The sequence below is a fragment of the Tachysurus vachellii genome, chromosome 25, assembly GCF_030014155.1.
Source record: "Tachysurus vachellii isolate PV-2020 chromosome 25, HZAU_Pvac_v1, whole genome shotgun sequence".
Classification (NCBI taxonomy): Eukaryota; Metazoa; Chordata; class Actinopteri; order Siluriformes; family Bagridae; genus Tachysurus; species Tachysurus vachellii.
Window position 1 is genome coordinate 10,766,578 of NC_083484.1, and position 13,616 is coordinate 10,780,193.

Genomic DNA, 13,616 nt, shown 5'->3' on the forward strand with positions numbered 1-13,616 from the left:
CAACCGTTTACTGGTGAGCATCTCGCCCAACTGTTTACTGGTGAGCATCTCGCCCAACTGTTTACTGGTGAGCATCTCGCCCAACTGTTTACTGGTGAGCATCTCGCCCAACCGTTTACTGGTGAGCATCTCGCCCAACTGTTTACTGGTGAGCATCTCGCCCAACCGTTTACTGGTGAGCATCTCGCCCAACCGTTTACTGGTGAGCATCTCGCCCAACCGTTTACTGGTGAGCATCTCGCCCAACCGTTTACTGGTGAGCATCTCGCCCAACCGTTTACTGGTGAGCATCTCGCCCAACTGTTTACTGATTGACTGTTTAACTAACATGCACTTTTCAGTGTCTTCATTTAATTTAATTAATTAATTTGTAGATCAGATTGACCCTTTACTGGGATTTGCAGGGTATGTTATAAACCTGAATGCTGTAGTAATATGCACATTACTCACGCATACATACTCCTACCACTTCTGCACCTAAATTGATTTGAAGCAGCATTTCAGTGGTGCAGGGATGAGGTTTCCTTTAAGCACATTTGTCACCCAAGAAATTGTGAAAAGGACATTATGAAATCCTGAAAGAGCCACAGAGTTTTTGTTCCTCTGACGGCTTCAAGAGTAGAAGAGATTAAAGCAGGCAAACTTTGTGGAACGGCATCTAGTGATCAGCATCTAATGCTCTGTGTAAGTGTAGGATATGATGCTGTGCAAAAGTGCCAGCTAATTATAATTATGTGGCTTGTAATAAGGCACTAGCTGTCTAGCTATGCTGCACACACACAGTGTGTGTGTGTTGTGTGTGTGTGTTGGTTCACTGTGGCACCAAGCTTGACAGTAATGCATATCGATCAGAGCAACACCACCACAAAATGGGTTAACGGATTTAAAACGTGCTATTTAATTTCACATGGTGTCGGTACCAGGCGTCGTATTGGAAATCAGTTGGTGAACCTTTGTGCTTTTGTGTTCATTTCTGCACTACAGCTCTTTATGTTCTGTTGATCTTCTGACTGTAAGACTCACACTGACTAGTTGACTAACACGGAAATACAAGCAGCGTGTAAAGAAAGCAGCTGAATGCAGCAGATAAAACTGATCCTGCAGATAACTCCACGAGATTACACTGGGAAATGTCTGTCCGTCTGTCTGTCCATCTGTCTGTCCTTCCGTCCATCTGTCCGTCTGTCTGTCACTGTAATGTTCCATTAACACATTATCACTTTGCATGAAACGGAAACCATGCGAAATCCCACACAGCTAGTTTACAGTCAGATCAGCAGTCAAGTTCCCGATTCGTTTTCGGATGCCACTGAGGCACGGAGTCAGAAGCTGCCAGACCCTGTTGTCGACGTTGCTTCCTCCATCTTTAAGCTGGAAGTTTCCGAATCAGCAAGTTTGTCTACTGAGCGCCTTTAAAGAACCGAGACGTTCTTTAGTGCAATATGATGCACAGCTTTATTCATGTTGTCAGTTGTAGCTGTTTTTATCTGTAAAACTACTACGTGAGAGATGATTCGTCTACTACTATTACTACCACTATTACGATCAGACTGCTTTTTGGACTAAGTGCTCATCTAATGATCACAGTGTAAACACTGCTTCACATTGGCATTCACAGCACTGAGAGTTTGTGTGTGTATTCAACGAGCCATAATGCACAATCAGCTGCAATAAGCACAGTGAAGGACGAGGAGCCACTGGTCACCACACCACATAGTTCTTGCTTCATCTTTCTTCCAATTCTGAATAAAAAAGTGAAATACAGTGTGTATTTAATTAGCATTAAAGTGTAAATCATTCATCGGTGTGTTTCATGCCATATTTATTTGTGTTACATCTCCTTGTTGGTACATCAGTCTCACTTCCCTTTCTGTGGTTTAGCCTTGAGGGTTTCCTGTTAATGTCGTCTATTCCAAACTTTCTTTTTTCTTTTTCTTTTTTTTTTTTTTACAAACGCGTGCAAACAATGGTTTGTTCCAACCCACACACACTACTCCTATGAATAAGGGATGATTGAACAATCACGTGGTTAAAAACGTCTGGGTATTTCTTACTTTCTTTCTTGCTTGCTTTCCTAAGACTTAAAATATAAGGCCTACATAAATGTCATGAATGTCACTGTAACTAGTGCCTAAGGAAAGTCACTTCAAATAAACTGCAATTCCTCCTATAAAAGGTGGAAGGAAAAAAGAATGAATGAAGGAACAAATACACTCTCAGTCCAAATGTTTGGGGACAGCTGCCCACAACGCTCTTCCGTGTTGAACATCTTGTTCTGCATTTAATCCCCACTTCTAGGGTTGGGAACCGAGAACCAGTTCTTATTCAGAACCGGTTCTGTTTTTTAACAGGAACTGGAACCGCGCGGAATTTTTAAGTTTCGGTTCCAAACGCGGTTCTGATACGATGACGGGCAAAGCGCTGGGAGCGGTCACTTTTTAAATAGCCATGTCTTACCTCATGTATATTCATTGTTTACAGTGCAACCAAATTAACGCAGCTTACCACAGAAATCAGTCACTCAGAAATCAGAGAAAGCAGACGTTAATTTTTCTTCATAAAAATTGCTAACTGTTTTGCTAAGTTGTAATTCTGGATGTTAAAATTGATGTTGGATTTATTTACATTTAAATTGATATGAATTGAAATGCTCTGTTTAAAATATTTAAAGAGTGATTAATAAACACAAATGGAATTGTTTAAGTATTGTGCATTATTTTTCACATTTCTTTTATTATGGAATCAGAATCAGAACCGGGAATCGTAAGGCAGAACTGGAACTTCCCTGTTATAACCTCTTCTGAAAGGCTTTTCACCAGATCTCAGAGTGTAGACTGTGGAGATTTGTCTTCAATCAGCTCCAAGAGCATCGTGAGATCAGGCTGTGATATTGGGTGAGAAGACCTGGGGTTCAGGATGTTCCAGTTCAGGACAGGCTCTTTTACTCCACCCTTGGCAGAACATATCTCCATGGTGCTTTCTAAGAGCATTAGTGAGGTCAGGCTCTGATATTGGGCGAGGAGATCTGGGACTCAGTGAGTGTTCCAGTTCTTCGAGTCAAGAGAATAAAGAAGCTTTTATTGTTATTTCAATCATATATAGCTCATGCAGTGTACAGTGTTCATTAAGTGACGCATCATGATACATAAAGACACAGAGCTACACAAGACAATGCAGAACTATGGGATAAAATGAACCTATACACGTACAGTACATGTGCAATCTTGTGAAAACCATGAAGGATAAGATACAGTGTACGACGAGAGACAAGAAGGCAAGAGACGGGCGCGCAGGGCAAGAGACGGCGCGCAGGGCAAGAGACGGCCGCGCAGGGCAAGAGACGGCCGCGCAGGGCAAGAGACGGCGTGCAGGGCAAGGGGCCACATGTGGGTGTACTGGTCTGCTGAAGACAAACTTTTGTTCATGTAGCGTGTATGAGTTTAGCAGTATTAGACATCAGGGCTTTCCTGTTCTAGGGTTAATGGTGGTTGGAAAATCACTTGGAGAAGTCATTGCTCTCTCGGACCAAGCTGGGAGTTTCCCGTTGCCTCAGGCTTGCTCATTAGGGACAAATATTAATTTAATTAATTTTTTATTTTTTTTTAATTCTATGTTTTTATATTTCTTTGAAGCTGCTTTGAAACAATGTCTATTTGTAAAAGCACTGTACAAATAAATCTAATCGATTCCGCTCAATCAAGGAATACATTTTTATTTAATTTATTTATTTAAAAAAAAAAAAAATATATATATATATATATATAGCTGTTTTACAACCAATTCATGACTGAATCCATGATACTGTTCAGATATTGTAAACTTTTCCTCCACATCCAGTGATAAAACATGAGAAATGCAGCAATCTCTGGCTAGTAAAACGACCAGGCATTAAATATTCACTTCTATAACCAACAGTGATGTTCCTGCTGTGGAATGGATCGTTTCACAAATTCACTCTGCCAGCAGAGGTGGAGACCCGTATCGATTGGCACGACGGCAGACAAAAAGAGGTTGCTGCCGATAAAACCTCTGACAGAGAGACAGAAGCAGAAGCTCAGGAGTAAAGCTAGTCTGCGATGAACTCTTCCTGCCTTTCCGCTTTCTCACTCACTGTCTTTACAACCCCAGCACCTCTCACTACATCATCATAGTAGAATGGGTCGAAGTCTCACAGCACTCCGCTGAACTGAAGAAGCCTCTCGGCTGAGGGATAGAAGTGCTCTTACAGCGAGCTCGAAGATTATGACTCAATTATACCAGCAGACATCTTGACTTGAGCGAGACTTGGGTTTATTCAAAAAGAAAAATGTGTAATCATTATCGTGTAAAGCAGTCGTGTAAGGTGTGTGTGTGTGTGTTGGTGCTTTGTAAGATACAGAGATAAAGATAAGAGTTTTTTCCATCTAGCATCAATCTAAGGACAGAAAATGTTAAGTTTGTTGTTAATTTGTTGCATCTTTTGTCGTGTTCATTTCAAGTACATTTTAAAGGAACAACCGTATTCGAGAGCAGGAAATAACTCGTTCAGCGAACGTTCCTGCGAATAAACGGATACAAATAAAGATGCGTATAAGGCAGGGCATAAAGCTGATATAGTTCTTTTTATCGTTTGCAAATGTCTGTGATGTTAATTAAGGAACACAACGATAACCCGCCTTGTGGTGCTGATGTGTACGGCGTGTACGACGTGGTGCTCGAAGGTGACGGCGAAACGCTTAGCAACTGTCAGCCGATTGGAACCTGAAAAGCACAAGACTCAGATCACGTGCTTTTGTCCAGTCGAAATTTCATTTTACAGAGTCATGGAAGGAACTAAAAAAGTCAAACGGTTATGAAAAGGACGTCTCCTGGAACGCAGAGGAGTTGAAAAATGAGTGGAAGCCGGAAATCAACAAACGCCTGACCAAAGACCTGCCAAGTGTCGGGTCTTGTTATTCTCACCGATGTGAAAGCATGAGACAAGCCGTTATTTAAAGCAGTCACATTCTTTCCAATCATGATTGTTGAGACCACAAAAATGTAAATAAGCCAGTGATTATGACGTCAGCACAGGCGTATGGATTAGTCCTGGGGTATAATACTCTTTTTATTGGTGCCAGTTTGCCACATTTCATTCCACCTCTCGCTAAACCATAACTTACCAGGAAACCAAAATACTCCAAACACCAGAATCCTCCAGCTTTCTTCTGCTAACCAGTGCTGTTTTTGCTCACTTACAGTATATACCTGCTATCCAGAGTGTGTGTTAATGAAAATGCTGCCTTTAAAGCAAAGTTAATGATCTGTTATATTTGCATCTATAGGTCCTGTATGTAGCTCTGTCCACCATTAGTATTAACATATGATGAACACTGTGTGTGTGTGATGTATTATGCATGACCCTGACTGGGTAGTATGATAATTACGGAACTGTGTTTGGCAACTCAGTCTTGGACTCAGCCGCGTCCTCGTGAACACAAACATGACATTTTAGCGCTTTGTGTAGACGTCTCTGTGTAGACGGGTCTCTTTCTGTAAATTTGTTTTGTAAATATTTTTTTTCCTTTCTGGGATAATGGTTAAAGGTTTGTGATGGTTGATCTTGATCGTCCTCTAGTTTTTTGTCTCTTTAAAACACACGTCCAGACCCGCAAATCCTGCATACATCACTCTACAGTAACTGCTGGTTGGCAGGAAATTTGGCTTGTTTGTGTGGTGCTGGTCATGCTGCTTCCTGTGTGCTCATTTCTTCATAGTTCAACCTCATAAGAACTATAAGAAGTATAAGAACTTTGTCGGCTGTACTTTGGCATGACCAAATGATGATGTTTGCTCTTTGGCATGATAAAATGACGTGTATGACATGACTAGCGATCTAGGCTTTGGAGATGTGTGTGTGTGCATGTGTGTGCATTTGTGTGCGTGCGTGCGTGTGCGCGTGTGTGTGTGTGTGTGTACAACAAAGCTATCCAGAATCCTCGTTTCTTTCTTATTTCACTTGTCTCTTGTTAACTTGCCCTCACCCCCTGCAGCACTCAGCGCATTAGACATCCCACAGGGAACGAGGAGAAAGACTGACAGCAGAAAGAGGGAAATCTCTGCTGTAGGCCGGTAACAAACATCCCCAGGCCTGCTGTTTGAAAGTCTGTGCTTTAGAATACTCAAACAAAATACTCACTCGTCGTCAGTGTAAAAGCTTGGTGTAAATTCACGTCTCAGTGTCACAGAGTAGCGGTAGGGTCAGTGAGAGGCGGAGCGTATATGGGAAGACCCGTTGGTGTCGAAATCAGTTAAGACGCTTGATACCGGCTTCCTGTTGTAACAGGAAACACACAAGCATTCAGTGTTTCTTACGGTTCCACCTACATACATGCATATTTATGCAGATATCCAATCGGCGAGGTTTGTTCATGCACAAAACCGCACACTTACAGGCCAAAAGCTTTAGTTCATATTCCCTTAAAATATCGGAATGAAGACAGTTGTGATCGCTCTGACAGTGATGTGACCGATAGCTGTTGGTTAGTTTGAATATTTCAGAAACTGCTGATCTCTTGGGGAAGCAATTCAGAGAAAACAGTAAAGCAGCAGGTGAGTAACTCAGAGGTCAGACGTGAGCTGAGAAAGCTACACAATCGCACTCTTTACAGCCGCGGTGAACAGAAAAGCATTTCTGAATGCACAACGTTAAAAAACAAATAAATAACCCTGTAATGTTGGTTATGTTTATCCTCTACTCATTTACCACATCATAATAACTATATTATACCATCACCATGTTTCTACCGTTTGAGGCAGATGAGCTACAACAGCAGGGAGCATGTCAGGTTCCACTCGTCTCAGCCAGGAACAGGAATCTGTGGCAACACTGGGCACAGAATCACCAGGAAAATACATCACCTGGTCTTTTTTCATGCTTGATCTTTTCACCGTAGCCTTAAATTCCTGTTCTTAGCTGACAGAAGTGGAACCTGATGTGATTCTCTGCTGTTGTAAGCTCATCTGACTCCAAGTTGTTCCTTCCTAGACGCTCGTATCTCATCGCTAAATCATGTTAAAAGACAGCTGCATTCGCAGTGGCTAAGACCAGTGCAGTACAGGAAATCAGCCTTAAACACACACACACACACACACACACACATGCGTGACGAGATTTAGTTAGTGGTGCTGTAATGGTTATGACTAATATGGAACAAACAGAGTAATATGTTGAATTATGATGCTGTATTGTTTATGTATTGATTGATTTTTTTTTTTTAGCTGAATGTCTCTGTGTGTCTGTCGTTCTGCTCAAAAACAGAAGATCGAACTTCAAACGTGACAAAACACAACCAGAGAAATTTTTCTCCATGCCAAACCTCTTGAGTAAATCTTTTTTGGATGAGCATCAGTTTCTTCAGAAGCAAATTGAGTAAAGGATCAGGAGACCAAGAGCCCTGTAATAATAATAATAATAAAAAAAAAGATGGTTTATCGCGTGCACAAAGACAACCCTGGCATTCTGTAGACTGTATACTGATAAACAGGAGGACACACACACGACCTTGTAGATAATTCCCAAGGCTGGGACAGAAGAACCGCACGAGCAAGGACGGGACATTGCGACCAGTGAACAGGGAACAAAGAGACAGTTACAGAAGTCACAAAGGAATAAATCATGTATCTGTTCATATATCTCTGAGAAACAGGAAATAATCCTACACGCTTGATGCGTATGTAAATAGATAATCCTCAGGGTGCATATCAACGTCCGGTGAAGTACAATCCACCTACAGCTCTTTAGTTTTAATGTCAGAAACATCAGAAGAACAAGCTACACACACACACACACACACATATATATATATATGTGTGTGTGTGCTTCAGCTTGTTCTTCTGATGTTTCTGACATTAAAACTAAAGAGAAATTTAGTTCATCCATAAATGGATGAAAGAGCTCATCCACCAGTCGGTCACATCACTACTATTGAAATTGTCATTGCAATGATTTTTTTTTTTTTTCTTTCCCCATTTGTGCCTTTTTTTTGTTGTGTCCATCTTCAGCATCTAATGTTTTTGTCATGTCTCACACCACAGCAGTGCTTCATTGTAGTTTTTCCTAAGCATTTCGGTTTCATAGAAAAGTTCCACGAAACAAAAAGGGCTAGTTTGTTTTTTCATACAAATGTTTCTATCTTCAATGTAAACGTGATATCAAACCCATTGCTGCTCACTGAGATGCCCCAAGTGCTTGTTTATAAGTCTCTAAAATCTTCAACCACTAACATTCTCGAAGGTCCTGACCAATTATTATTATTTTTTTTATCAGACTAGCGGCGATAAAGTCATTCCTTTTGTTTATACTGATCAAAAATGTCCCTTACGCCGATTTCCATTCTGCTGAAACGAAACACCAGTGTGGTGGTAAAAAGGGCGATCATGTCTTTTTCCTGATCACTTTTTGGTCACAGGTGTGTGTGTGTGTGTGTGTGTGTGTGTGTGTGTGTGTAATATTTTTGTGCATGTAATTACTATCATTACATGCAGTGTTATTGTATTTAGCCTTTACACACACTCCACTACTTATCATGCCTTTGTGAGTCAAGGTGAGAGCGCATGCATGTCAAGGAGCATAAGACTGTTTGTGCGTGTGTGTGTGTGTGTGTGTGTGTGTGTGTGTGTGTGTGTGTGTGTTTAATTGATGTAGAAGCCCTTATTTTACCCTGGTCCCTGTAGAATATGTGCAGTAGTAAGATATTGAACAATACTACACTGCTTAACCGTTCTGTTTCTGCAGTCACAGTACTTCCTGTCCACGCCTATTAAATGTATGACGATGACGTTTATAAAAAAATAGACACTTTAATGTGTAGGATCATATTATCTAGGACGTCTACAGATTTTAAAGGAGTCGTGTCATGTGATGTCATCAAACCACATGCTTCGAACATGAGTACAACTATCACAGAAAGTAATTCCAGATTTTTCTTCACTGGGACGTGTTTAAAATAATAATCTTGAACTTGCAGTTTTCCAAAACAAAACAATTCCGATCTCTAAGTCGGATAGACTCACTGGTGTAGTCTACGTGATACGCAGGTACACGCCGTATACCCGCTGAGAAAGGCCAAGGATTTCCGTATACCCACTTAAAAAAGCGTGAGGATACGTAACAATATCGTTTTGTGACAGAACTTTCATTCACAAATTCACCCCGTCTGTGTTGCGAACACAGACTGTGGTTGCGATTGCGAATCACTAACGTTTTTGGACCATTGGGGCTTCCGTGGCCTATGACCTGGTCTGACGTCACCTACCTAGTAGGAAAGTCAAGTGCTTGGCGGTCTTTTTTGGCGCAAATTCGAAATTAACTAACTAGTGTAAAAGAAGATATGAAGCGAAAGCAGACTCAAACTACACTCTTGGAGTGTTTTCGGAAGCCCGCGCCTAAAGCTACAGCAGCTTCGGGTGACACTTCAGCTGCAGCAGATGACACGGACGTTACAGAAAATCCAGAAATTGAGGGTGATGCTATCGTGACGTTACCTGGTAAGTAAAGCTAGCATACAGTACATGTTCTCATTAAACGTTACTGTAACAGCAGGGGATTGTTGGTATATTGAACTTAATCCAGAACTTGCTAACTTCACTACCGTAAGTGTGGTGGATCAATTAATGCGGCAGAAGAGGGGAGATAATGTGTGTGTGTGTGTGTGTGTGTGCGCGCGCGCGCGTTTGTGGCATCACATAGTCCTTGTAAACCATTTGTCCTCATAATGCTGGTTTTTGTCTTCTAGGACACACGTCCTTGCAGGTCAGTAAAAAATCAGGGTGCCATGTATTGTGTTTTATAAAGTGTAAATAAATAATATAGTTTGAGTTTTGAAGCCATGATTTTTAAAAGCATTTCCCTTTTTTATTTGAAAGCTCTAGCGTAAAAGGAAGTCATAGTCCCTCTAAACCACCTTTTTTTCTGGTTTGAAGAAATTGTCCTTGTAAGTCATGCTAACCTGTGTTTGTCATATAACCTTGTTTATATTACATTTGGGGACCAAATGTCCCCATAAGGATAGTAAAACCTGAGATCACCTACATTATGGGGACCAGCCAGCGGTCCCCACAATGTAAATGGATTCATAAACATACTAAATTATGTTTTTTTGAAAATGTAAAAATGCAGAATGTTTAATGTGATGGGTAGGTTTAGGGGCTGTGTGTGTGTGTGTGTGATGGGTAGGTTTAGGGGCAGGGGCAGTGTAGGGGGATAGAATGTACAGTTTGTACGGTATAAAAACCATTACGTCTATGGAGAGTCCCCACAAAGATATCGAACCAGACGTGTGTGTGTGTGTGTGTGGTAAACAGAATACAATTTTTATATCTCCTTGTTATTTCAGATGATGAGAGAAATGAGAACTCCTGGCCAGCCTTGTGGACTGAAAGTCAGGCTAGGGAATTTAAAAACAGGCATCCTTGGTTAGAGTGGAGGGACAGTAAGTTAGGTAGATATAAACAATTAAAAATCATTAAGTCAGTGACTGCAAATGAGAGTTAATTCATGGTCACCTTAAATGTCCATTAATTTAAAACAGCCATGTGACCGTATCAAAATTTTTTTATAGTGCGACAATTGCTTAAGATTTTATATGCCATTGACTTTCATAGTCTATATTTTTTCCTACTGTGAAAGTCAATGGGTGCTGCCAACTGTCTGATAGTCTGAACATTTTTCAAAATATCATCTTTTGTGTTAAACAGAAGAAAGAAACTCATACAGTTTTGGAACAAATTGAGGGTGAGGAAATAACACAATTTTCATTTTTGGGTGAACTATATCTTTAAGAGCTACATTTAGCCTTAAATGTTATATGAATATGGGACCTGGAGCACAGGTTTTATCAGCTGACTGTCTTTTGTTGCTTATAATAAATTGGAATGTTGATAACACATAAGCAGTCTTTAATAATGCTCTCAATTACATGTAGATGCATATTTTATGCATTAGTGAGTGTGGTGGTGCCTATGGGGTGTCGCTCTAGGATGGGTGCGTATGAGGCTGGGAGGGGGGAAAAAAAATCACAGTATACTCACTACAAAAAAACTAGACTACACCACTGGATAGACTCCCTCTTTTGTGTCTTCCAGGGATATTTATCCTGCATTTGACTAAAACGTTGACCTCCAACTAGCAAAAAACAAACAAAATATTCAAGGCCAAATTCTGACTTGCATCAAGCAAAGTCGGTCTCCTCAACCCTGAGTTCAGCAAGTGACGTTCAACTGCATGTACAAAGATTTGCTTTCAATCTCTGCATCGACATACAGACACATTCACACGTTTAAAAGCTTGAACCGTGACTATACAGTGGTGTAATGTGAGGATTAGTCATCACGGATAGCTGCTTAACTTGTTGCTCACAAAACCTGGCCTTGGATGTGTGTCTCTATTTGTTCTCCACTTTGTAGGTTGAAATTGAAGCAATTCCCAGTTCGGACTTCCGAGCTGCGTCGAACGCAGTGACTCTTGTCTTGCTATGTAGGAGCAATAATTAAAAACGTGAGCTGTGTAGTGCTGTAACTAAGCTTAGTGCTAACTGGCATGGTGCTGTGCAGATGTCTAAACCTATAACATGTTAAAGCAACAGCTGGCCAAACCGTACAAACCATCACCGTAACGGAATATGACTCTCTGCCTGCCAGTTTAGCTCCAAGCAGAGATCCGATGCCTTTTACAAATCAGATCTTTTCTACGGACTGTAAGCTAGAGGTGTACACTGGGGTTTTAATTGCATTTCTATTCCAACCAGCAGTTTCTTCCCACCCTTCTCACTTACTGTAAACATTTTAGACACTTTTTTTTTTTTTTTGACACAAATATGATGTCACATCCCAAACTTTTTGTCTGTATGATAACAGAGTTCTTGGATCATCAGAAGGAGCGCTTTCATTTTAGTTCCTGCGGAATTGCGTTAATGTGCTTGTTCTAATGCTCTATTGTTGCTATAGCAACAGCTCGTTCGGTGGGAATCGAACAGCGGACGTTCCACGCAATCTAAACCAATAAAGAATATAGAATAACGAATAAAGAATAACCCGATTTCTGACTCGTGTATCATTTCAGGATGGAAAAATTATTATTTTTTTTTTTCTTTTTTCTCACAGACACGACGGACGAGCTGCGTTTTAATAAAAAATTATTATTTGTTATTTACCTTGTTATCTTTGATAGAAAAATGAGAGCCCAGTGAATGTATGACGTATAAGCAGTAACTGGAACATCTGGACATTTGATAACATTACATAGAAATATACACAATAAAAACGCATGATGTTAATCATTTAATTTATTGTAATTGTTGGTAAATTGCTGGTATACAGTTGGAGTAACTCTCATCCACTGGTTGTTTATTCATTACTTAATGCACTTACCTAGCAGACTAGCTTGCCATGCTTTATTACACTGCACTAGCTATAATGGTTTTTGTCGGTTTTCAGGTGGTGAGAAAATATGAGAAGAAAGAGCAGTCATTTTGTAAAAAGTATAATGTCTAAATGTCTGCCTGTCGCTTCAGTCTACAACATCAGACAGATGAAGAGTGAAGAGCATACGGATAGATATAAATAAGGAGAAAGACAAGCTAGACTGGTTTAATTTACTTTTCTCTCACAGACAACAATCAATGGGAAGGAGATAGTCTAGTCTAATATGTGTGGTGCGTTCAACTTCTGTCCAGATTTCCTTATCTGTCTATCCTGCCTGGCAGTTTTTTTTACCTGTTTCTCTCTCTCTCTCTCTCTCTCTCTCTCTCTCTCTCTCTCAGTTGGTTGTGTGTGCTTTACTGGCATGACACCACAGTTTTGCATTGCCAATTTGCATTGCCAAAAAGATGGTGAAAAAAACAAATTTAAGAAATGTGTATTAAATTTAATAAATGGATGTGACATAAATGGATGGGTTGGGGTGGAGTAGTTTGGTTATGGTGATAGGTCTGGTTTTGGTATTGTATGGTGGTAGGCATAGTAGGAACTGGGGTTTATGGTGGTAGGTGGGGTTAGTGATGGTGAGTGTGTGTTTGGTGGGGTTAGAGATGTGTGTCTAAGTGTGGGTGGGGTTAGTGGTTCTCGTTCTCTCTCTCTCTCTCTCTCTCTCTCTCTCTCTCTCTCTCTCTCTCTCTCTCTCTCTCTCTCTCTCTCTCTCTCTCTCTCTCTCTCCCCCCCCCTCCTGACACACCCAGGATGGTGTGTTATTCTGTAGGTTATATAATATTTAGTGCATGTTTGCTCTTCACTTATGGAGTCTGAGAAGAATTTGTGAGACTATTAATTTTAAATGGCAGAAAATGAGTGGTGCAGGAATTGTGTAAATATTATTTTGGCCAGACAGACTTTATAAGCGCAGGGCTGTGGCTTTACACCTGCTTCCATTTCTTAACAATCTTAGTGGTATCTATAAATAAAAACACAGTGGAAGACAAATGGCTAACATAATTTGTAGCATATTTACCGCAAGAGACGTTAATGTGGCATTATATTTACTTATGTACCTCGTCTGTTTATTTTGCAGGGCAACAGACGATCGTGCAATTTATGGGTGAATATTTTCCATGACATTGACCATTCATTATTCAGTCCAAGGTTACACCCTCCATGTGCAAACA

The 13,616-nt window shown here is 40.5% G+C and overlaps 1 protein-coding gene across 6 annotated transcripts in view; it reads left to right on the plus strand.

Annotated features, from left to right (window-relative positions):
• galnt1 (UDP-N-acetyl-alpha-D-galactosamine:polypeptide N-acetylgalactosaminyltransferase 1) overlaps positions 1 to 13,616 on the plus strand; it is a 117,184-nt gene that overhangs the window by 45,455 nt on the left and 58,113 nt on the right. Inside the window, exon 1 of one of the 6 annotated variants that reach the window (XM_060861424.1) lies at positions 9,364 to 9,507. The exons of 4 other annotated variants lie outside the window; for them this stretch is intronic. Coding sequence is in view for 1 of the 2 variants with exons in the window: in XM_060861427.1 (XP_060717410.1) it covers positions 13,546 to 13,549 (4 nt within the window). In the remaining variant the exon portion in view is untranslated. Of the gene's footprint in view, positions 1 to 9,363; positions 9,508 to 13,522; positions 13,550 to 13,616 lie in introns of those variants that run through there. One more of the 6 variants, XM_060861427.1, reaches the window with a different exon arrangement.